At 41.8% G+C, this 24,846-nt stretch overlaps 1 protein-coding gene across 1 annotated transcript in view; it reads left to right on the forward strand.

The window, feature by feature from the left end:
- Eepd1 (endonuclease/exonuclease/phosphatase family domain containing 1) overlaps nucleotides 1–11,489 on the forward strand; it is a 101,495-nt gene extending 90,006 nt beyond the window's left edge. The window contains exons 5-7 of the mRNA XM_051196914.1: nucleotides 1,306–1,444; nucleotides 5,701–5,895; nucleotides 10,822–11,489. Of these exons, the coding sequence (XP_051052871.1) occupies nucleotides 1,306–1,444; nucleotides 5,701–5,895; nucleotides 10,822–11,021 (534 nt within the window). The 3' untranslated portion in view covers nucleotides 11,022–11,489. The remainder of the gene's footprint in view (nucleotides 1–1,305; nucleotides 1,445–5,700; nucleotides 5,896–10,821) is intronic.
- The last annotated feature ends 13,357 nt before the right edge of the window (nucleotides 11,490–24,846 follow it).

Genomic DNA, 24,846 nt, shown 5'->3' on the forward strand with positions numbered 1-24,846 from the left:
TACTCAGTGCCCTCTTCCTGCCCTCCCTGCTGTATTGATGAGGTTCTGTCTGCACACATGGCACCTGTGGTTCTGATGCTTGAGTTGGCCAGGATTGTCTTTAAACCTAACACTATTTAACTTTTAATGGTAAGAGAGTTGTCCTGGCCCTGGCTTATTGGTACAGTAGCCACAACCAGCTCATGTAGCTAAAAGGCAAACTGGCATTTTTTTTTGTAGGGGGGGTGCTATTACTATTTTTTGAGAAAGAATCTCTCTATGTGGGCTACATAGTGAACCTCCCAGTCCTACTCCCTCTGCTTCCCTAGTGCTGGCATTACAGAGTGAGTTACCCAGAACCTTATGAGAACAACTTGTAAAGCACTGATTTTAGTTAACATGAAAAGACAAGCTATTTTAAATAGACTAATTAAAAAAAGTATACTAGCTGTGGCATCAGGATGATGCATGCCTTCATATCATCCGAAGTAGTTACCCAGCCCAGACCATGACTTCTTGTTTTTTAAGTCGTGTGTGTTCAAGGCAAGGATAATTGTCTGGGACACAGAGAGCTTATCTTTACAGGCAGTATGTCCCAGTCCGAGTGTCAAGGTATTTCTCGGGTGTGATGAGGGTGATCTGGGGACACACCTACAAGACAAGACTGGTACTCTGCACTTCTTGGGGCCCCTACACTCATCCTTTCTCAGAAGTGTTTACTGTTTGTTGCCATAACAATTGAAAAGGCAGAATTGCTAAACTTGGGCAGCTGAGCAATGAATGTTAAGATCACCCAGGAGATAAACTGCCCTTATATGTACACACTTTTAAGACCACGAGAGCCACCTTGGGGCCCAGAATCTTCTGCCCAGTATTGGTGAATTGTGGTTTTTACAGAGGAAACCAGGTTAAAGTGGATTTTAGCACACAGTTGGTTCTAAAGGAACAAAGAAAACTGGGTGGGGAAATTCAATCTAGCCTTGTAGATAACAGCCTTGGGTCTGTTATATCTAGATGCTAGAGACACCTTTTCTTACATATGATTGCTCAAAAGGTTTACAAAAAATCCTAACATTTCCAGATGTGAGAAGGTTTTTAGATCTGAAGGAGTAGGTAGGAGCCTGGAAGAGTATTAATGGGGAACTTTATAGAGTAAAGGAATCTAAAATAAAATACCTCGTGTTGCCTCCTATGCATGTGAGCTAGCTTTGCTTCTGTTTACCATTATCAGCTATATACACAGAGCTATTTATGAATCAGTTGTAAAAGGTAAAAGAACCATGAATATCTAAGATTTCTCCTCTTACTTCGTTTCCTGCAACCTAGGTGGGCAGTAATGACTTGACCCTGGTTAACCTTCAGCTGACAGCCCTGGCCCTCCCAGGAGTTGAGAATCCCAGCAAGAATCATGGTGATGGCCACCGGTTATTGAACTTTGCACTAACTCTACAGGAAACTCTGAAAGGTAGGGATTCTCTTTCTCTGTGGCTGGCAACACTTCTCCGGGGCAGGAAGTGGTGCCTCTTTCCAGACATCTCTCTGACCTCTTAGCCCAGCCACTTGCTAACAGTCATGGACCCAGGGGCAACCACACTCCCTGCTTTCATGGAGCCTGGCTGACCTTTCTCTGTAATCCACTTTTGTGTCTGAGGGCCTCTTCAGTGGGTGCCAAGTTGTCAGCAATGTAGTCTGTCAGCCTCTTGGACAGAAAGAACTAGAGCAAACATAAGTGGTGATATTCCTCCCCTGTGACAGCACATCCTGCGTCTACTCTGGTAACACCATCTGCAGATCTGAACATGTTCTTGTGAAAGGTGAAAGAATTGCTCCTGAGGACCTGACATCACTCCCATAATCTTGAGTCTTGATTGTTCTCCAAGCTTCCTAGATTTTTTTTTTTTTTTTTATAAATTTGTCCCATCACAGTGGGAGAGTCAGTAAATAAGTGACTACAGACTAGTTATAACTTTGCATTTTGAAAGCATTTTTATTGTAGTAAAATCAACATAAAATTTGCCATTGTGATGATTGGTAAGTCTGTAGTTCAGTGGCATTCAGTACACTCGCACAATTGTGCTTCTGTCACCGCCTTCCAGAACACTGTCATTTTCCTTCCGAAATCCTGCACCTACTGAATCCTGATCCCCTGTGCCTTCAGTGTCCAGCAACTGCCATATGATCTCTTTGTATGTATGAATTTGACATTGTGTTTCATATAAGGAGAATCATGTGGTATTTTTTTCCCCTCTGTACCTGGCTTTTCTCACTTAGCTTAGTATTTTCCAGATTAGTGCGTTGTATAGCATATTAGACATTGCATTTTTTGTGGCTGAATAATATTCTATTGTTTGTGTGTGACACATTTTATTGTTTATCCACACATCTGTTGGTAGACTCTTGGGTTGCTTTTACTTTTGTGTACTATGAATATGAACGTACAGGTTTATGTTTTAAGTCAGGACGTGCTCTGACCAGCATTCTACTTAAATGATGAATCTTCAGGCTGAAAAACCATTGAGCAAACAGTTGGAAAACAGTTCAAACTGAGATACCCCATCCAACAAGTAGTTGTATGGGAAATTCTTCACCCACACAGCTAGTCTCTCATTTATTAAAAGGATGACTTGAGACCTTTTCATATTGGTGAACATTTCTATTTGTCTCTATCTCATAGATGCAGAAAGGAAAGATGCTGGTTCATAATTGTTCTGATAGCCTTAAGCAGACACCATTTGCCCCCTGGTCTCCAGGGTGAGCTCAAGATTTTGTCATAAAACTTCAGACAGGTTCCACATTTCCAAGGGACTACTGATTGACCCACAGTATGACTCAGCCTTGACACATCCAGGTAGGGACAATGACTCATGCCCCCCATGTCCCTGCTTGTAACTAATACCCAGTTAAAGGTTAACTGGTGACCCAGGGAATTCAGGAAGTGTTCCAGCCTACGGCAAAGAAAAATCGATGAGCGCAGGGTTCTGCTCAAAGGAAGATAAAGCTGCCTTTCCACAAAGAGACAGAACATCTGATATGCAAACTCCAGCCCTTTCTGCCTTTGTCTGTAGGGTGAATCCCAATTGGCACCAGGGATCCTAGCTTGTCATTTCACAGAACTTTCTTTCAACTTAACAGGGCTTGAGGACAGGGTCTCCCTCTGTGAGCCCAGTAAGTATAAAGTAGAGTGCACTGTTCATAGCGTCTGGTAAGAAGGCCCTCAGATAGGAGTGCACCTTTGGAGACCCATTTCAGTTGTTGTCACTGCCCCCCCTTCTTAAAATAATTTTTTAACTTTAAAAACAATGTTTTCATTTTATATATCAATCGCAGTTCCCACTCCCTCCCCTCCTTCTGCTACCCTCTCCTTCCCCCCACCCCACCCCTGTCCACTCCTCAGAGAGGGTAAGGCTTCCCATGGGGAGTCAGTGAACTCTGGCACCTTACTTTGAGGCAGGGCCAAGGCTCTGCCCCCTATATCTAGGCTGAGCAAGGTTTCCCTCCAGAGAGAATGGACTCCAAAAAGCCAGTTCAAGCACTAGTGGTAAATCCTCGTTGCACTGCCAGTGACCCCATAAGCTTCCCAAGCCACACAGCTGTCACCCACATTCAGAGCGGTTACTGGCCTTTTCTTAACCGAGGGAATCTCTGGGGGAATTGGCCCAGAGCTTTTTTCCCTCCTAGGAACGCAGAGAGCAGTGACTAGGGAGCCCATGGAGGCATGTGAATAAGAGAACTTGGGCTTCTGTGACTGCCCATTCTCAGGGGCCAAGCTACTGCCATGTCTCCTCTGACACACATTTTGCTGGAAGAACAAGTTGTGAGAAATATGGATGTGCCTGTTAAAAAAGAGCCTTTGTTTTCATTTGTGAAGCTACACAGAACTGGCTGACTGACCCCTGACACCAGCTTCCCTCATGCTAGCCAAGTTGCCCTTTCCCACAAATACGCAGGTCTGCACCCCAATGATAGCCTTCTTCATTTGTATGGGAATTGCCTGCCTCGATTTCCCAGAACCTCAGCTTTTGCCTTCATTCAGAGATCTTCCTCCTACCACACTCGTTCATTCAGCACAGCTTCATTGTCTGCTGTGCAGGAGGCCCTGATCTGAGTTCTTCATGTGTTGAAGGGAACAGCAGCCCTGGGCTGCTCTTTGCGAAAAACTCTGGGTTTGAGGGCCACCGCCATGATTTTGGGCAAATTATTCAGTTTTCAAAGTCTGTGATTTCTGCTTGCAAAGAGGAGAAGGTGACATTCCTGCCTCGTGGGAGCAGTGGCAGTTAAGTGGCATGCTGTCTAAGACGTGGTCAGTGTAGTGGCTGATACATCTTAAGGGCTCTGTGACTGGTCATTGCCCCTGGTCAGGTATGGATTGTGATCAGCAATGCCCTCAACTTGGTTTTCCTGTTAGAAACTGGCATTGACTCCCCAAAGAGCCTGGGCTCACTCTGAATTGTATTGCAGATGTGAGCTACACTTGAGGAAGCTGAGCAGCACAAGAGGCTTCTATTGGGTCCTCCTGGAGGAGAGCATCATTTGCAGCATACAAGTGCCCCCTGCTGGCCTCCTGTGTCATTTCACTTTATATTTCATTCCCTTTAGCTGTTATTAATACTGCATACTCTTACTGAAGAAAAGGAATTTGCTGAAGGTCTTGGATATGCTATTTTGCTTATGAACTGCATTCTCTAAAGTGCCTCTCACAGAGTGCAACAGAAACCTCATTACCTAGGGCCCATGGCTCCCCTGCAGTGAATTCCCCACAAGGGTCAGCCCTGTCCATGGGAATCTAGCAGAGCCTGGCTGGGGGCCATTGTTCTTTTCAAATTCCTAGTCACGTTACTTGGGAAATACTTCATAACCATTCCATTTCCTGCAGGCTGTGAGAGAAATGTCTAAAATACTTCAAAGAGGCAACCCTTCCACCCTCCCTTTGTAGCCCTCCCTTATACACAAGTGTGTTTCTGCTCTCATTTCTCTGTGGGACTCTGGTTTGTGTGGCTCAGGAGAGGAGGAAGGAGGCTTGTGCTGCTTGGGAGGTCCTGTTCCAGGCATTCCCTGGAACTTGGGTCTTCCACATCTAACAATAGCTATCAGGAAATGGATTGTTCTCTCCATGTGATGAACCAAAGCCCTGCCTAAGGCCACCAAGCTGAGAGGTGGCCATGCCCAGAGTCACCCAGCTGCCTTCTCCTAGGACAGGGATAGGAAGCAGTGTTCACAGAAATGCTACTCTGTAGAGTTTATATGCACAACCTCTCTTCTAGCTCTCATGGGAAGCCTAGACAGGGCAATGCATATTCAAGGCCTGCTGGGGTTGAAGGGTGATTAAGACCATCGGGGCAACTTAGGAACATCTTGTCTCAAAGTAATTGCGTTTTCTTCATCCCTGACTTCCACATGGGCAGGTTGTGAGGAACTTACAAGTTTGCTAAATTTTTGTTAGCTATCTAAGCAAGGCCTTTTTTCCCTTTTCTAACTGTAAGTTTAGGGTCCAGAGAGACTGAATGGGGTGTTCCTGTCTCATATTACCCTTCATTTTCAAATTATCCTATGCTTAATGCCAGTGGGTGCACAAAAATACCAGGAGAACAAGAACAAGACCTGTGGCCCTAACCCTGAGTGGACAAACCAGGGAATCCCTGTCCCCTCAAGTTGGTGGGGCTAGCATTGGGTTTTCCTTCTCACCTTTTCTTTACTTCATGATTTTCTTTCTTCCATTTCCAGGAGAAAAAGATGTTGTTATTTTAGGGGATTTTGGCCAAGGGCCAGATAGCAGTGACTATGATATCCTAAGGAGAGAAAAATTCCATCACCTGATCCCGGCTCACACCTTCACCAACATCAGCACCAGGAATCCCCAAGGCTCCAAGTCTGTGGACAACATCTGGATCAGCAAAAGCTTAAAGAAAGTATTCACAGGTAGGGGCTTTCCCACCCCAACCCCATCCCTGGGCCCCATGCTGTCTGTGTTCACTTGTGGGCCATGGCTCTGTAAGCATCTGAGGTGACTGACGTTATTTTCCCTCTTCTACAGATACTGACAGGGTTATGATAAAAAAGAAGACTGTGTCATTGGTCAGAGACACATCTAAGAGGGAAGGCCACATAACAAATAATTTAAAGTTAACTGTTAAGTCCATGTAAGCATTTTACACCTAAACCCAGCCAGCTGTAGTTACCTCTGAAGGTCACTGGAGTCATGAATCAGAGGTGAACTGATATCATACCTGAACTTTTTTTTTTTTGGATATAATGCTGTTGACCTGTTACTAGCATTACTTATTGGCTAGCTCTATCTTAAATATTAACCCATTTCTATTAATCTAAGTATTTCCATGTGGTCTTATCTTACCAGAGAGAGGGTCCAGAATTCTCTCTTGGTCCTACATTTTGAATCTTCTCTTACCTCCTCCTGAATTCTCCTTGTCTCCTAGTTCTGCCTATCTTGCTTTCCTATTGGTCAACAGTGCTTTATTCATTAACCAATACGAGAAACATATTTACAGAATGACATCTCCAATCATCTCCTCTTTTCCATCTAAAATAAAAAGACATAGCAAAATATATAACAAAATAGTTATCAAATATGAACCACAGTTAACAATGTTTAGTCCATTAACATTTAGCAAGATTTAAACAAAACTTATCTTTAATCCTAAGTAAGGAAAGCTATAACTGTAACTATCTGTCTTCAAATCCATCAGAGACCACAGAAGGAAAATATATAAACTCTAGAAATGGCAGAGACATCTCACTGCCTGGTCAGTCACCTGAAGTTCTTCTGTCATGTTCCATCTTCAATCTATAGGCCATAGTGTGTCTGGCAGACTTCTCAGCAAAGCAAGAATTTTCAAAATGTCCCACCTGTGTTGGCAGTTTGTCAGCCACTTTTCTCTGTGTCCTGCAGACTGTGGCAGACTCTTCCATGAAGCAGGAACTCTGTAGCACTGTCCATCTTATATCAGCAGTCACTTTCCTGTGGGTCCTGCATGTCCGGTTTATACAACATAAAGTCAAACAGTCCAGACAAGAGCAGTATCTTGCCCAAATGGCTAGTTTTGCCATATTGAATGTAAACTCCATAATGAGTTTCTTCAATGTTCATCTTCTTTTCTGACGCAGGTGGTATTGCCAAGAGCAGTTATATCTCACTGTCAAGAAAAACCCTAAACCATTTTAAATGCCATATTCTGTAGGCCTTTGAAAGGTTTGAAGAATGTCTATTCATCTCAAATACATCTCTGTATATTTTGAAATTCTAACTAACTTAACTATAAGTTTTGACTAGTATAGGCAACTATCTATAATCTGTACTGAATTACACAGTTTTAAATGAGCTATATAAACCTAATACCTAAACAGGAAGAGAAATATACATATCATAAAATTGACCTTAAATTTGTATCAATAATCGAAAATCCATTCCAAAACAAAGTATTCATTTCTAGACCATAACCCCTTTTTACTTTAAAAAGAGATTGGTTGTGATTATTAACATTTATAACCAAGACCATTTAAATGAAAACAAACATTTATAAACAATATTTGGGAATTTGGGCGTCGTTCTTTCCAAACTGCTTCCTGCTGGTAGGGGGTGTTGTCATGAGGATCCTAAGAAGACATGGAAATCCTGGCTGTAGGGTCTTCAAGGCTGCCTTGTCTCAGCTGTTTTAAATGTTGGATCACCTGGGACACTGTTTCAGAGGGGTCTTGCTTGATCAAACCATGTTAATCTGGAAGGAATCCACAGCTTTTCATTTTCTCTGGAAACAAAAATAGAAATCCTTTTCCCCAGTAACCTGTCCTTGGACTTAAATTTTGAAGTCAAAGCATTTTTGAAATACATAAATTGAATTAATTCAGCAGCATTGATAATCAAGTGTTTTGTAGCAATTATTTCTTCCTTAGCAATTGAGCAATTTAAAGATATCATAGCATACGGTATCCAGACTCTTTGTCTGCTTTCCATCTTCATGTGGCTTTTTTATTATTCTTTCTTTTATTTCTGTTTTTATTTATTTATTTATTGAGACAGGGTTTCTCTGTGTAACTTTGGCTGCCCTGGAATTTACTCCATACACCAGGTTTGCTTTGAAATCAAAGAGATCTGTTTTCCTCTGCCTCCTGAGTGCTGGAATTAAAGGCATGTGCCACCAATGCCCCAGCTACTCTCTTTCTATTTTTTTTTTTTAAACCAGCTGCTCATACACACCATTGAATTGTTAGCAGTGCTTCTTAAAAGCCTTGCAGTTTTTTTTTTTGTTTTTTGTTTTGCCACTTATGATGAGTCAGGAAATTTCCCTTAAAGGAGCCGCCCAAATTTCTGCTTGTTTCTAGCAAAATAGAGCTCAACTGAGAAAAATGTTGATACCAAGAAGCCTTGCTTGTTTTGTTCTTTTGTTTATAAAACCCTTTATAAGCTTTTGTTAAGTTTTAAATGGAAGTTCTCGGTAGCCATGTTGTGGTGCCATTTTGTTACTAGCAGGTTTTTCCGCCCGCTTGGTCCCAGAGCTGCGCCAGCCCCAAATAACACACAGAGATGCTGTATTAGATATAATGCTGTTGGCCTGTTACTAGCATTTCTTATTTGCTAGCTCTGTCTTAAATATTGACCTGTTTCTATTAATCTAAGTATGTCCATGTGGTCTTAGCTTACTGGAGAGGGTCTGGAGTTCTCTCTCAGTCCTACATTTTGAATCTTCTCCTCCATACCTGAATTTTAAGGGCACTTAGTCATCCAAGAGCTTCTATCAAGTATTCAAATGCTGTGCTGTGGAATGAGGTATACTACACACTTGGAGGAGCAAGGAGACATGTCACTGTTAATGTTTCTGTCACTGTGACAAATATACCCAAGGTAATCAACTCATAAGGAAGAAAGGTTTACTTTGACTCATAGTTTCAAAAGCTTCAGTCCATGGTCACCTGGCCAGGTTGCTTTTAGACCTCTAGTGAGATATGTGGCACCCTGGAAGGCACCTGTGTCAGGAATCATGAATTTGAACCATTCTGTCATCTGTCCCCTCCCCTCACATACTTCTGAAAGCAGCCAGAAAGGAGAGGGAATGTTCCTAAATGTTCCCTGAAAGCTCACATGTTGTAGGCTTAGTCCCCAGATGATGGTACTAGTGGGAGGTGATTGAAGGTTGAGGAGATGGGGAAAATTAAATTGTACATGCCCTTTGTGGACTCCAGCCCCTCCTAGGATCCTTCCCTCTCCTTTCTGGCACCAAATCATAGCACATAATATCACAGCAAGATGAGAGAAATGCTCAGAGCCCCGCAAGGAACAAACACAGTATGATGGATATGGCACCCTTTCCCAGCCTTTGACCCACAGAGCCTGGAGACAGAAAGCAGTGTGGAAGACCAGGAGTTTCTTCTGTGTGTGTGAGTGCAGTGCTACAGATGAGAGGAACCGGAAGGAACCGCAGGGCCTTTAGATGCTCAGGAGACCAAGCACCACCCCCTGACCTGCAGTGGGATTTTTGATAAAAGACAAGCATGGCATTCTCAGCCTCTTGCTGCTTTGCAGAAACACAGTGGATGCATCATGTCATGTCCCTCTGTGAGGGACTTAAACAGGGAAAGAAGAAATTCCTGGGTCCCACTGCAAGACACCACCACACAGTCAGGGCTCAGTTCCTTGGAATGATTGTGTTGCCAGCACTTTCTTCTCTCTGCACACTGGTTTCCTACTAGCCTCAAGTGGCCACTGACTGTCTCATCTGAGGCAAAGATGTAATTTGCAGAAGTGCTTTGGAGGCCCGGGCCTACTAGATTCCCTGGTGGACACTTATGGGAGGAACGTGTATCAGGAATAGTGGATCTGCTCCACCCCACCCTCAGGTGTGGAAGCTGAGGTATAGGGACAAGTTCCCCCACTACAGCTTTCAGCCCAGGCCAAAACCAGAGTCAGGCCCTTCAGACCTACATTAACCCTGATCTGATGTCACATATCACAGAGGACTGCAACAGTGCCTTGTAATTGTGTTCTAATCACTTGTTTTCATATGTAATTCTAGTCTGTATGTTCTGTTTTTACTTCAAAGGTATTATTACTTTCTCAATAACCACTGTAAGTTTCCCCTTTTCCATGCTTTCTATAGGAAGAAGTTGTCCCCTAGCACCTCTTAGGTGATTTGTTTTGCTTTGTGAAAGCAAGTTCTCCACTGACTGTCAAATATGCATTTGTTATTAAGAGGATAGTGGACTGCTTGGCTAGCATATGTGAGCACTGAAAAGAAAATTTAAAATACTAATTTGAGTCAGGTTATAATTAAAAAAAAGAGGGCAAGAAGTTGGGAGGGGAGAGTTGGAGAGAGTGGGATAGATAGGAACAAGACACATTGTATATATGTGTAAAACATTTAAGAATAAGCTAAAATATTAACAAAAAAGAATAGTAAAAATATCACTTAGAAGTTGGGTGGTGGTGGCACACACCTTTAATCCCAGCACTCAGGAGACAGAAGCAGAGGCAGAGGCAGGCAGATCTCTGTGAGTTTGAGGTAGCCTGGTCTACAAAGCTACACAGAGAAACCCTGTCTCAAAAAAAACAAAAAAAGTGTATCACTTAGTTTTGTTAGCCATATTAACATCACTGTATCAGCAAGGAGTAGGTCCTCCTGAGCACTGTTTAACTGGACAAGGCGCCTGGTCTCTGGGTGCCTTCAATACCTGTGTGAGTAAACTGCCCTCTTTACATTATAAGAAAAATAAATAAAAAATAAAATTTGGCCCTGAGCTGTTGTTTGTGCAGGCTAGCTTACCAAGGCGCCTCGACTTACAGATGAGCAGTGCTGACCACCCCTTGTCCTGATTCTAGGTGTCTTCTCTTTCCAGGTCACTGGGCTGTTGTGAGAGAAGGTCTCACAAACCCTTGGATTCCAGATAACTGGTCCTGGGGTGGAGTTGCTTCTGAACACTGTCCTGTGCTTGCTGAGTTATACATGGAAAGGGACTGGAGCAAGAAGGAAGTCCCCAGGAATGGCAATGGAGTCACCCTAGAGCGAAGTGAGGCCAACACTAAGCATGAGCGATGACGGCCTCACTGTTTCTACCCTCTGCTCAGGAGGGCAAAGGAAGGAGCTGGCACTACAGGCTGAGAAGATCCAGCCTTTGAATCAGCGTCCTGAGGACCTTAGTCTTGGACCCTGGAACACTGCCTACTGTGTGAACACTTTAGAACCTCTCGCGAGGGGAGCCGGTCAGGCACTGGCTATGCTGGGCACCACGGCGAAGCTGGCTGGGGCTGGAACGTCTTGATGCTGGACAGCTGAGTTCAGGCTTGGGGCAGGGGCTGTGCTGCTGACTGCATCGCATGGCAGCATGAGGGCAGCAACAGAGATAAAGCAGGAATGCAGAAGTGGCTTAGGCTGACAAGCCATACCACAGCTCTCACTTCTGCCTCACCACGGACAAATTCCAGGAAGCGCTTAACTGTGATGAATGCACTTCTCAAAGATTTTTAGTTTTCTTTTGAAAAAGTAATAATAAACAGATTAATCTGACTGGCTGCAGTAAGGATGTGGGATGGGTTGCCTTACTCTGGCACCTTAGTCTGATCCTCCCTGTGGGTCAAGGCCACCCACTCCCAAATGCCTTTTTCTACCCAGTTCCTTTTATGTCCCTACCTGAGATCCTACAAAGGTACCTTTCACATGCCTATTGTCCCTCCCCATTATCTCTCCCCTCTCAGTTTCTCCTTCATCTACACTTTGTCAGATTTTCTCCTTGGACGACCATTTAGCTTCTGGGCCTTTAGTGTAGGACATGAATCCTAGCAGAAACATTCATTTCCTCCCATTTCCCATACATTTGTGTTGAAGGAGCCTTCCTCTGCTGATTCTGAGGAATACAAGGTCTTTGTATCAGCAGATTCTGCTCTTACAGATCCAGTCAACCATAGATGAAAACATATCTTTTAAATTGTGTCTGTGCTGAACAAACATAGTTCCTTGTTATCATTCCCTAAACCATACAGCGGAACTGTATGATAGGATTTTAATTGTCTTGGATATCTTTATATCGTTGGACGGTTTAGTTAGTAACATCCCAGAACACCCTTCTCTGAGCTTGAGCCTGGTTAAGTTTATCTTTAGGCACATCATCTGACTACTGCAGTGACTTCAAGGTTATACTCCAGGGTTACACTGCCCATTTCACAGCTCCTGACAATCTCTCAACCAGTAAGTAAATAAAGCCCAGGTTTTTTTCTGAATCTAAAACACACTCACAATGTCAACTCCATGTTTAACATTTATGTAAAGTAGTAATAAAAATAAAACATAAGTGTTAGTCATACATTCTCTAGGTCATTCTAGTCTCCAAGTACAGCATGACCCAAGACAGAGAATCTGTCCCTGTCTCCAAGCAGTTGTGTCTTCATCCCTGTTATTTCAACTTTTTCTGGAGAGTTGTGAACAAATGTGTGCTTACCAATAATAACAGACCAAAGAACGATTCTACCCAAGTCTAGCTTGGTGAACCAGTGGCTTTAATTTAGTTACAGGAGCATGGGAAATGTATAGGCAGCTACACCACTGAAGAAAAGCCTCCTTTCCAGCCATTGTTAACTTTTTCTTTAGGAATTGTGGAGCCTCCTCCCAGCAAGTTCCTTGTGCACTACCTTGTGTAGCTTGTGAACCCTCATTAGGGAAAGTTAGTGTGTCCAGTCTTATGAGGACCTGGTGTAAGTAATCATAGTACTATGATTTCAGAGTAGCATTGACCATGTTGTGACAGTGTTCCACATCAGGCCTGATGTGACAGGTGCTAACCTGCAGCCACATCACTGTTTTTTTTGCTTCTGATGGCAGGCCCCCAGAAGCTTGGCCTGCAGGCCATTGTTTTTATTCTAGTCTCTTTTGGTTTTGGTTCTGATTTTGACTTTTGTTCTAATTTTTTAAATTAGTGTCCTTCAATTTTAAGAGCTATTTTGGGGATATAGGAAAATTGACACAGAGGACAATTTAATTTCATCCTCAATGTTTTATTAACATGTTTTTACCACAGGCAATGTGTTACAATTGTTGTGCTAACACTGGCACATGACTGTTGTCTAAAGCCCACAGTTTACATTTACAAACCCACTCTGTTGTGCATCCCATGACTTTGATATGCATACAAATGTTCCTCAGTTTACTGTAAGATTATGTTCCAGTTAAACTCCAAGTATAACAGAAGTAGCTGTCATTTTAGTTAGAGTCATAAAACTTCATAACCAGAAGTAATTTGGAAAAGAAAGAGTTTATTTCAGCTTGCAACTTTCAGGTCGTACATAGTCCATCACTGAAGAAGTCAGGACAGGAACTCAAAAAGGGCAGGAGCCTGAAGGCAGGAGCTGATGCAGAGGGCATGGAAGAGTGTCACTACTGGCTTGCTCCTCATGGTTTGCTCAGCCTGCTTTCTTACAGTACCCAGGACCACCAGCGCTGAGTGGCATGACCCACAATGGGCTGGGCCTGCCCAGCCTCTCTGAGAGGACTAGATGCATATCACCGGCAGCTCAGATTCCAAAGCACTTTTTCTGGTGCCAAAATGAAGGCAAAAGTCTCAGTTCTAAAGCATCCCAATGCTCTAGGCTCAGGTATGCATCCCAGAAAAACAGCCACAGAGTCACGGTGCTGAAAGCAGGCAAGAGATGTATTCTCAGTGTAGCACAGTGGGAAGAACAGAGTAATGACCTGAAACCTGGTTTTCCAGTGCTCACTGCAGTCTCAAAAGCTCTGAAGGAAAGCGGCCAAGGTGAGGACCACACTTCCATAGCAGCAGTCCTGACTGTCCGATTGTTGTAGTCTGGCCCTGATCTCATTGGGCCCTGCCTCAGGGTCCCCTGTCCCCTTTGTGCAGCACCAATGACTCTGTTGCCTGATGGAGGCTGAGGGGAGGGGTTGACTCTTTGTCTTAAGAAGTTTATCTGTCAGGACTTTAGTTGCTGTGATCCAAAGTAAGCAGGAGAGAAAACTCTGGAAGAGGAGATGCACTAGAGAGGTGGGTGCCCCAGTGCTCAGAAGGAAGGAGATAAAGCCAGATGAGACTATGTGAGTGAGTCCATTAAATCCACTTCAAGCCATTATATTTCAGCAGGTGGGGCTGAAGGTAGAGCACTTTCCATCTCCACTGAATGCAAATCATTCTTAGACTATCGTGAAGTTGAATCATAAGTGGTAAGTTGGGACCATTTGTAAAATGGCACACTTCACATTACAGTTTCACAAACAATACTTTTCCACACTGTCTTCCTTAGGGTTTCTATTGCTGTGATGAAACACCGTGACCCAAAAGCAAGTTGGGGAGGAAAAGGTTTATTTGGCTTACACTTCCACAGCATTATTCATCTCTGAAGGAAGTCAGGACAGGAGCTTGGGTGCAGGAGCTGATCCAGAGGCCACACAGGACTATTGCTTCCTGGCTTGTTTAGTCAGCTTTCTTACAGAACCTAGGACCACCAGCCCAGGGATGGTACCACTACAATGGGCTGGGCCCTCCCCCATCCCTGTCAGTCAGTAATTATGAAAATGCCTTACAGTGGTATATTATGGAGGCATTTCTCAATTGAGATTCCCTCCTTTCAGATAACTCTAGCGTGTGTAAAAAGCTGACATAAGACTAACCAGCACACACACTTTGTAGCTTGTGAAAACCATCCTTCCGTTTTCACAGTTTCATCTTTCTCAACACTTCATATATTTGGAATCACATGCAAAAAAAAAAAAAACAAAAACAAAAAAAAACAACAACAACAACAACCCCCCCCCCCAAAAAAAAAACCAAAAAAATCTTTCAGAGGAACTTTTTCACCTAGCCAAATGCATTTGAGATTTTTGTTGTGGTGTGTGTGTGTGTGTGTGAGAGAGAGGGGGGGGGGGAGAGAATTCTGTCCTCTCTCTCTTCTCCCCTTCTCTTCCTCTCTCCCCTCTCCCTCTCTTATTCTCCTCTATCTCCTTTCCCTTTTCCTGTAATATATCCCTCAGTATGGAACTGACCTGCTTTTCCTTGAATTGACCCCTTCTAAGCCTTTCCCTCTCCAATGTCCTCCCAGCTCAGCCTCAGCTTCGTCTGTAATTACACCTCCTCTCCTCTTGGTCATTTCCTTCTCATGCCTCCCACCATTGATAGATAGTCAGAGAATGAGCCTAACTGAAAGATTTTATCGGAGAAGCTAATAGGAGTCTGTGGACCCTAACCCAAGAGGAGCTCTTAAAGCCAGTGAGCAGTGAGCGCTGAGTGGAAACCTCCTGAGTTTCCCAACTCTCCCCTCTATAGGTGAACCGCAGTGGCCTGTGACCCTCCCTGCCCATTGTCTGGTGAGCCAAGCCAGCTTCACTTGTGTTAGGTGTTTTGCAGCCCACAACCACAGCAATGCTACTTGTTTTAGGCAGAATTTACCCTGTCAAGAAACAGCAAGAATGACTCTGAGGACAACCAGATGCCCTACTGGCCGATGAGATGGTTCCCTCACTGCTGCTCTGGGGATACAAAGAAAAGCAAAAGCAACCTGAGCCCCTAAGGCATACTTTTGTGAGTTCAGTTGGTTTGGGCTCTTTCCTTCTCTTGTGTGTAGACAGGGGAGAATGGAAAGACAGAAAACTACTCAGCCATGGGTAAGGGAAGGAGCCTCTCACACTGGAGTCTCATTTGAAGCATCTTCCTTCCTGAGAATCAAGGATTTCTGCACAATTAACAATTGCTATGAAGGCTACCAACACAGAAAAAGTTCTAATGAAATTAGTAACATAGTAATAAGTCAAGTTTTAAGACATGAATATGTATGATGTTGAGTAGGGCCTTAACTCTCCTAAATATTTTCTGGGAAGCTCAACAAAACTATTAACTTTTTTTGTTCTTAAACAATGAAACTATCCTAACTGCCCATGTTTCTCACGTAAGCATTCTACCGGGAATGAAGACAATCTAAGGAGCCGCCTGTGCCTTTTTTTGGGGTGGGGGAGGGGGCTATTGGACTATTGAAACAATGGACTCCTCAAAATAAAAACTTCCCCAGCAGTCTCATGCTAGGAGGAGGAAAAGGCTGAAGCCTGGTGCCAGCTCACTGGCGAGCTTTTCTCCCAGAAGAGATTTACATGGCTTGCCAGCTTGCAGAGACTGGGGCAGAGACAATAGGAGGTTCCTCAGCTTGTGAAAACCCCTTCCCCACTGCTTAAATCTCACGCATGGGTCCTAAAATGCACTGGGGGTAGGGGAGGCCACTAGCCTTCTTCCTTCTTTTTCCAGTGTTGTCACATTAAATTGTCTTCTTTTTGCTGTTACTTTGTCTCTGTAAGAGGCCCATTGAGGGCAGTTGCCAAGCCCATGTGGTTAGGACTTCCAGGGCTCAGGTTCTGACCCTAGCAACTCCAGTAACTATTTTGGTGAGCCAAGCAGGAGTCCAACCCACATACCCTAAAAGTCTGATAAAGCCTTCATCCCCAGAGGCTTAAGTTTTCCCTATCAATTTAATATTGTCAACTATCTCATTTGAATTGCTTAGCAACACAATGACCTGTAAAAAAACAAAAACAAAAACAAAACACATCCTAGTTATGATAAAGGCAACTGAGCAGAAATCCCTCTGAAATGCCCACACCCATGTTCTTGGGTATGTCTTCCTTTTCTTCTGAGTGCAGCTCTTGCAATCAGCTTCTGGTCCTAACCCATTAAGAACACATCCAATAAGCTCCTACACCTACTTGCTTTCTGCTTCCTCCATTTGAAATGCTTTTCTGAGGTAAAACCAGGGATCTGCTTTTACCTGAGCAGCATTTCCTAAGAAATGACGACTTGATTTGCAACCGGAACCCTGCAGGAATGCAGAGACATGAACACCAATCACATGCAGTTGGCCTAAGAGAACCAGACCAGCACCTATAATCTGATCCTGATGAGGGACCACTCATCACAGAGGTGCTCTCAGGGGTGACACAGAACCCTGAGAGCCAAGAAAGGAGAGCTGAGAGATCTGAGACTGAACCCGGCAATCGGGCTGATCTTTTTTCCTATCTCACATCCCCCTCCATCTCTCCTTAGCATCCATTTCATCACCATTTGTTTATGCCCCGTGTAAATTTAGCATGCTAACTTGGTCCTGCCCTGGTTTTTTTATTTTTTTACTCCTCCTTTGTCTTTTTCATTTTCTCACCCAAAAGAATATAGACTGGCCTGTGGCTCAGACTTCTTAGAGATCAGAAACCTTGTTGTATTTGGTAGCATTTATTTACCCCATATTCAGTCCACCTTTAAGTAAAATCCCTCCTTCTCCTTCTCCTTCCTCTACTCTCTATCAACACAACACTAATCACCCGTCTAACTCTACTTGCTTGTTTGCTTTTTCTTTTAAAAAATACAGTAACTAATATATTGGTTACAATCCATGTTCTGTTGCCCTTTAAAGTAATTGCTGCTTAAGAGAAAACAATACTACTACTACTACTTGGCCCAAGTGTATGACTTATGTAGTAGTAGGAGGAGAGTGGAGAGAAAGAAGAGGATGACAATAATTCTATATTAAATGTATAGGAACTATTTTTCAATTAAGAGTACCAAAAATTTAAACCCAAAGAAAGATATTATTAGAATCAAGATATAAGTATATAGAACACCAAATAGGACATAACAAGCAAACTGTCCAGATCATAGTATACCGAAGGTGTACTGAAAGTTATAAGGGAAACCACACATAGAGGCAGGATCCCCAGAATTACTGGTGGCTTTTCAGCAGAAACCTTAAAACCAGACGTGTGCTGGTGCTTGTCTTTAATCCTAGCACAGAAGACAGAAGGTGGATCCCCAGGAGTTCTAAGCCAGCCTTAACCTACATATGGAGTTCTAGACTAGACAGGGAAACAAGCAAAATAGTCATAATTGAAAGAATTTTTTTTTTTTTTTACCATGATTAAAGTTAGATAAGGGGATTTGTAATCCCTACAGTAGCTCTAAAGAAGATACTGGAAGGAATTATTCAGACTAAAGAGAAAGATAAACACACTGAATAGGCTGCAGGATAGAATAAATCCAATGAAAACCAAGAAAATAGAAGTCATAAAATTAGAATTAAAAATAAGACCAGGCATTATTTGGGTATACCTTTAACCCCAGCACTCAGGAGGCAGAGGCAGGTGGATCTCTGTGAGTTTGAGACACTAGCCTAGTCTATAGAGTGAGTTCCAGGACAGGTTCCAAAGCAATACAGAGAAACCCTATCTCAAAGAAAAAAAATAAATAATAATAATAACCAATTGACAGTGGTCTCAATTTCCCCAACCAAAAGATACCTACAAGCAGACTGGATTAAAAACAGGCTCCATCTACAGTTGCCTCCATGATACATATTTCCCCATCAAGACAGACACTGTTAGAATGGAAGGATGGAAAAGAGAGTTCTAAACAAAATAAGGAAGCAAGCAGACATTGTTGATCTAACAGGGACTTCAGACCAAAATTAGAAGATATAAAGAAGACCACTTCATACTAATTGAGGGAATAATCCATCAAGAGGGCATTATAATTCCAAACATGTACATGTCAAACAGGAATGCATCTAAAAGAAATATAAATATAAAATAAATATAACTAGATGCAAAGTCACAGATGACCCCAGCACAATAATGGTGGGTGGCTTCAGTATCCTACTCTCATTAACTGACAGGTTATCTCATACAGAAAGTTAATAGAAAAATCTGTATTAAATAACATCATAGAGCAAATGGACTTAAGAGAACATTTTGTTCAAGCACTGCAAAATATACGTTGGTATTTATTTTCAGCAGCTCATGAAATATTAATAAAATACTCATATACTAGGGCACAAAATAGGTCTCAGTGAATATAGGAAAATTTAAATAACATCTTGTATTCTATCTCACCAGTGTGGAGAGATTAACAACAACAACAACAAAACAACATAAAGACCACAGGAAATACATGAGCTCATGGAGATTAAACAACACACTACTGAATGATAAATATGTCATTGATGCTATCAAGAAATAAATTTAAAAATTATTAGACTCAAGTGAAAACATACAAAATCATGGCATACAATGAAGGCAGGCCTAAACAGGAAATTCATGTATAGATAAACTTCCATTAAAAAAAAAAAATAGAAGAGTAGTTCAGTGATACAACCTAGGGTCTTGGGTAACAACAAACCAAACACAAAATACAATAGGTAGAAAGAAAGAAATAAATATAATCAGTACAGATAATAAAATGGAAATAAAAAAAATACAAAGATTCAATAAAATGAAGAGCTGGTAACTGTAAAGTAGGATATGGATTCCTTTATGTATATGTTCAAGTGTGTTCATGTAGTGAATCTATTTTTAGCTTTTGAGGAATTTTCACCTGGATTTTCAGAGTGGCTATTTGCACCCCCACAAGCAGTGAATAAATAATCCCCTTTCCCTTTATCTCCAGTCATTATCATCATCATTATCTTAGTCATGGTTGGGATAAAATTTCAAAACAAATTTAATTTATACTTCCCTGGTGGGTCAAAGATATTGAAAATCTTTTTTTTTTTTTTTTCCCTAAACTATTTGTATTTTATCTTTTGAGAACTTCCTGGTTAGTTCCATGGCCCACTTATTAAATTGGATTGTTTGTTTTCTTGGTATTTAATTTTCAAGGTTTTTTTTTTGGATATTTTAGATAACACTTTATCTGTTATATCTAGTAAAGTTTATATCTTCATTCTGTGGGTTGTATCTTTACTCAAGCAATGATGTCTTTAGCTATGTGAAAACCTTTCAGTTTACTAATTGTTTATCTTCATGCATATACTATTAGGGTTCTGTTCAGAAATGTTTATTTCTGTTCTTCCACAATAACCAGGAAATGGAAGCATCATAAATTATCATCAACTCATGAATGGATAATGAAAATGTGTATACACACACACACACACACACACACACACACACATATATATACACACATACACACACAAATATATATGATTATTATTTAGCTGTTAAGAAAAAATAAAATTATAGGTAAATGGATAGACCTGGAAATAATCATGCTGGTAAACCCAGACCCAGAAAGCTAGATATTACATATTTTCTTTCATTTGTGGATGTTAGCTTTGAATTTTCAGATATGTGGTTTCATCTGGAATCCCAACAGAGTCAAGAAAATACACATGTAATATGGCAAGGATCTTTATAGGGAGGGAACTAGAATGCACTGGTATAAAGGACAAGGGAATAATGACACAAGAAGTGTTAATTTGGGGGAGGGGCAAGGTAGAAGATAGAATACAGGAAGTGATAAATAACACATAAGACCTCTCAAAAATATCATATGGAATCCTACTGCTATAGAAACTGTATCTCTCATCTCTCTCTCTCCCCCCCCCCCACACACACAGTCACCCATGTTAAAATGGAGTTAACAATGTCACACAGTCACACATGTTAAAATGGAGTTAACAATGTCACTAATAGACACTACAGGCTAACAAATAAAAAGTTTACTTCTAGGAATAGGTTACTTCTTTTGGAATTATTGGCCAGTAATGTTCCAAAGATTCTCATATCTCATATAATACAAGCTATTATCAAGGCTCTGGGTTACCTTCTAGATAGAAATTGAATCTTTTGCTGGAGTCACTGTGTTTTTTTTTAACATAAATTTACATTTTACATATCAATCCCACTTTCCTCTCCCTCCCTGCCTTCTTCCCTCCCTCACACCCTCCAATGCCCCCCGACCACCCTCTCATCCCATTCCTCCCCACTCCACATGTAGGGTGGTGCCTTACAGGAGGAGTCATCTAAATCTGCCAAGTCATTTGGAATAGGGACTAGGCCCTTCCCCCGCCTCTAGGCTAAGGGAGTATCCCTCCATGGGGAATGTGCTCCCAAAATCCTTTTGTGTACCAGGAATACATCCTGGACCACTGTCAGAGGTCCCTTAGACTGCCCAGGCCTTCTAACTGAGATCCATGTACAGGGGGTCTGAGTCAGTCCAATGCTGGATTCCCAGCTATCAGTCTGGAGGCCCATAACTCCTCCTTGTTCAGGTCAGTTGTATCTGTGGGTTTCTGTAGCCTGGTCTTGTCCTCCCTCTCTCTCACTGTGTTTTTAAATCATAGAAGATGGAGAAATGAAACCAAAACTAACCTGGAAGCTTTATCTGTACTGGATAGCTGTCATAGTGCTGGAAGGTACTATGCATACTACAAATGAAGAAGAGTAGTCATCATTCTTACCCAGCTTTGAACCTTAAAAGCTACAATAATGAATGGTTCAAAGTAATGGCATGGATATCATGGGTATAGCCAAATATTTTCTGGATGGATTTTAGTCCCACCTTTCAAGGTGAAATCTATTCCTAGCACCATTGTTACTCCAAGAACCCATGGCTAGGCTGGACATATGCCCTAGAGGAGAATCTACTAGTAATTTTTTTTTTTTTTTTTTTTTTGCTAATGGACATGGTATTCAAGTAACTCCAAATGATTTAGCATTATATCCATAGATCAATACATCTCTCAACTGTCATCAGAGAAGTTTCTATTTACAGTAGACATCGATTAACACAGAGATCCACAAGTCACCAAGATAAAGAGAATAAGGGACTTCAGAGTTTTCAGCCTAAGTGGCATATCTATACCACAACCCTTACTTCCAAGGCTCAGTGGTAGAAGAAGAGGTAGGAGGGAGGGTAAGAGCCTGAGATAGCGGGTGACTAAAAGGAGATGGTGTCATTTGGACATAACAGGGAGGCTGTGCACATGAGCACAATAGTAATTATGACAATATGGACAAGACATGTGCAAGCTAAAGAAAGGTCAAATCTTGGCATGGAGAAGGGAGATGAGCACTAAGTCTTACCAGTACCTGAGAGCCATTGTCTGTTGTTAGCTGCTCTGAGAGTCAACATCAGATTTCTCTAACAGTGTAATCTCTACTTCGTTGACCATGTTCCAGTGGAGACCAAACATCAAAAATATTTGAGTAGTATAGATTGACCTTGATTTTTTTAAAGGACATTAAATCAAGATGGCTGGGAAAAGGGTTTTGGGGAGATGATTAGGTATAATTGATACATGTACAAAACTCAAAGAACTAATAAAAAGGAGTTAGTTTTTTTTTTTTTTTTAAATAAACCCTTAGCCAAACTAACTGAAAGACAGAGGGGGAAAAATGTATTAATTAACACAATTTTAAAGAAAAGGAAAACAATAAAACAGATCCCAGTAAAATTCAGAAGGTCATATAAACATACCTTTAAAACTTAAATTCTACTAAATTTCAAAATGAATGAATTTCTAGATACATATGACCTACCAAAGTTGGACCACAAGATAAATATTTTAACAGATCTATAAGAGCAATGGCATTGATGCAATGATTAAAAAAAATGTCTCCCAAATATAAAAATTCCAAGCCCACAGTGGAATGTCAGCAGAGACAAAGAGATGGCACCAATAATTCTCAAACTATTCCACAAAATTGAAAATGAATAGATGCCTCTAAACTCTTCAAGACGCCACTATTACCCTGACACTAAAACCAGATTAAGGTACAAAAAAAAAAGAAAATTAGAGATACTATTGAACATAGATACAAGAATTCTCAATAAAATACTTAAACATAGAATTTTAGAACACATAAAAACAGTCACTGTTCATGATGAAGTTGGCTGCATTCCAGAGCTGTCTTGAGGTATGCAAATCAATAAACATAGAACAGAAACAGACTCAAGAACAGAACTAATGTTGTCATTTTAGTAGATACAGAAAAAGCCTTTGACAAAATCCAGCATCCCTCCATAATACAAAAAAAGTAAAAACAACAAACAAAACCAAAAACCAGAGACTAGTATTTGAGAGAATGTATCTCTGCATAATAAAAGCCACATGGTAACATTACAGTCCAATGTACTAAATGCAGAGAAACGGAAAGCAGCTGGTGATGCTATTTCAGGAGGGAACCTTTAGAAGGTGGGCCTTGCTGGAGGAATAGGATTTTTCACTGTAGCTCAGACCTAGTTGTGACCCAACCTCTCTCTTTCCTGATCCACTGTGTAATCATCCTCCTAACAAGCTGCCATGATCTCCACCATGGCTTCCCTGCTACGATGGACTGGGCTCTCCTACACAATGAAATCCTCCTGCATTTTACTTCTTTCAGGTGTCTTTTCAGAGTGATAAAGTAACTAATATAGCAACAGAACTAGCTCAACTTAGAACCAAATATTAAAAATTGAAACTGCAAGAGACTCTTAAGGGAGCTCAAAGGCAGAGCACTTGCATGGCATATGCAACCTGTGAATTCAAATCCTCCTACTACCAAGAGTAAAACAAAGAAAGTCCCTGGTCATACAGCTCATGTCACGGGACAATGACTCAACTCTCAGGATGCAAAATGTTGGTTGATTCTAGGTGAGCTGTGCATCACAAACCAAGTGCCATAAGAGAAGAAAATAAGAAAACTTGTGACATAGCAGTGGCACGCATGTGTGTGTGTGCATGTGTGGAACCCATATGTTGATATTGGCTATCACCTTTGTTTTTGAAACAGGATCTTTCACTGAATCTGAAGGTCACCATTTTGGTTAGACTGGCTGGCCAGCGACCCCTGAGTATCTTTCTGTATCTGCCTCTCCAGTGCAAGATTATAGGCATGTACCATCATGCCCAGCTTTTACTTAGTTTGGGAATCTGAACTGGATGTAGTCTTGACACATACATGGCATGAGACTTTAGTGATAACCATCTCAGCAGTCACCCAAGAGATTACCATTTTTTCACACAAGGTGTGTCTAATTCCAATTATACAAATAATTTTCTATATGATTCTAGGGCAAATGGGCGTGGCAGGCTGTTTGGGGGAGAGGTCCCTTCAGAGAGCAAGATGATGCAGAATGCCTGGCTTCACAGTGCAGTGTGTGGCTCTCATCTATCTTGGAGGGGACTCTTCCTTCCCAACATGAGGGGTTCTTGGAGATGATATTACATATGTTTGTGGGTAGAGGTAATTCATCCAATCTAGGCTTTTGGGAAATTTCATTCTGCTCTTTCTGCTCATTGGTTTCTTTGGTTGGCAGGGTGCTCTTGTGTCAGAGTTTCCTTAGCTTGGCTTTAGTTAAGATTGCCTATTTTCCATCTCCAGCTGTCTAACCTCTAGCCTGGACTCCTGGTATGCCCAGAGACCAGACATTTTTTCAAAGACTGTGCAAATATCCTGTATGATACTACTGTGGTAGTTACTTTTGTCATTAACATGAGACAATGGAGAATCAACTTGAGAGTCTTAAAGAAGGAGTCTAGGTCAGCTTGGCCTGAGGGCAGGTCTGTGGAGTTTACCTTGACTACATTGGTTGAGGTAGGAAGACTCATCCTGAATGTGGGTGACATCATTTCGTGGGCTGTGCTCTAGACTGTACCGGAGTGGTTAGTGAGCTGAACACAGCATGCACATAATTGCTTTTCTCTCTGCTCCTGACTGTAGATATAACATGATCAGCTGCTTCAAGTTCCTGCCACCTTGACATCCCTGATATGATGGACTGTATGACCTGGAATCATGATCCAAAATAAACTTCTTACCCAAGTTGCTTTCGTCAGGTATTATTATTATTATTACAGTAACGGGAACACTGTCATTAGATAATTGTCAGAATCTATACTTTTTTTCCTCTTTGTTTAAATATTTAACATAGAGTCTCACCATGTAGCTCTGGCTACCCTGGAACCTGCTATGAAGACCAGACTAGTTTTAAACTCATAGATATCCACTTGCCTCTGCTTCCCCAGTGCTGGGATTAAAGGCGTGCACCACCACCGCCTGACTTACAACTGAATATTATGGAGACCTCTTCTCAGTTTAGGTTCCCTCCTTTCAGATAATTCTAGCT

The sequence above is a fragment of the Phodopus roborovskii genome, unplaced genomic scaffold (assembly GCF_943737965.1).
Source record: "Phodopus roborovskii unplaced genomic scaffold, PHOROB, whole genome shotgun sequence".
Taxonomy (NCBI): Eukaryota; Metazoa; Chordata; class Mammalia; order Rodentia; family Cricetidae; genus Phodopus; species Phodopus roborovskii.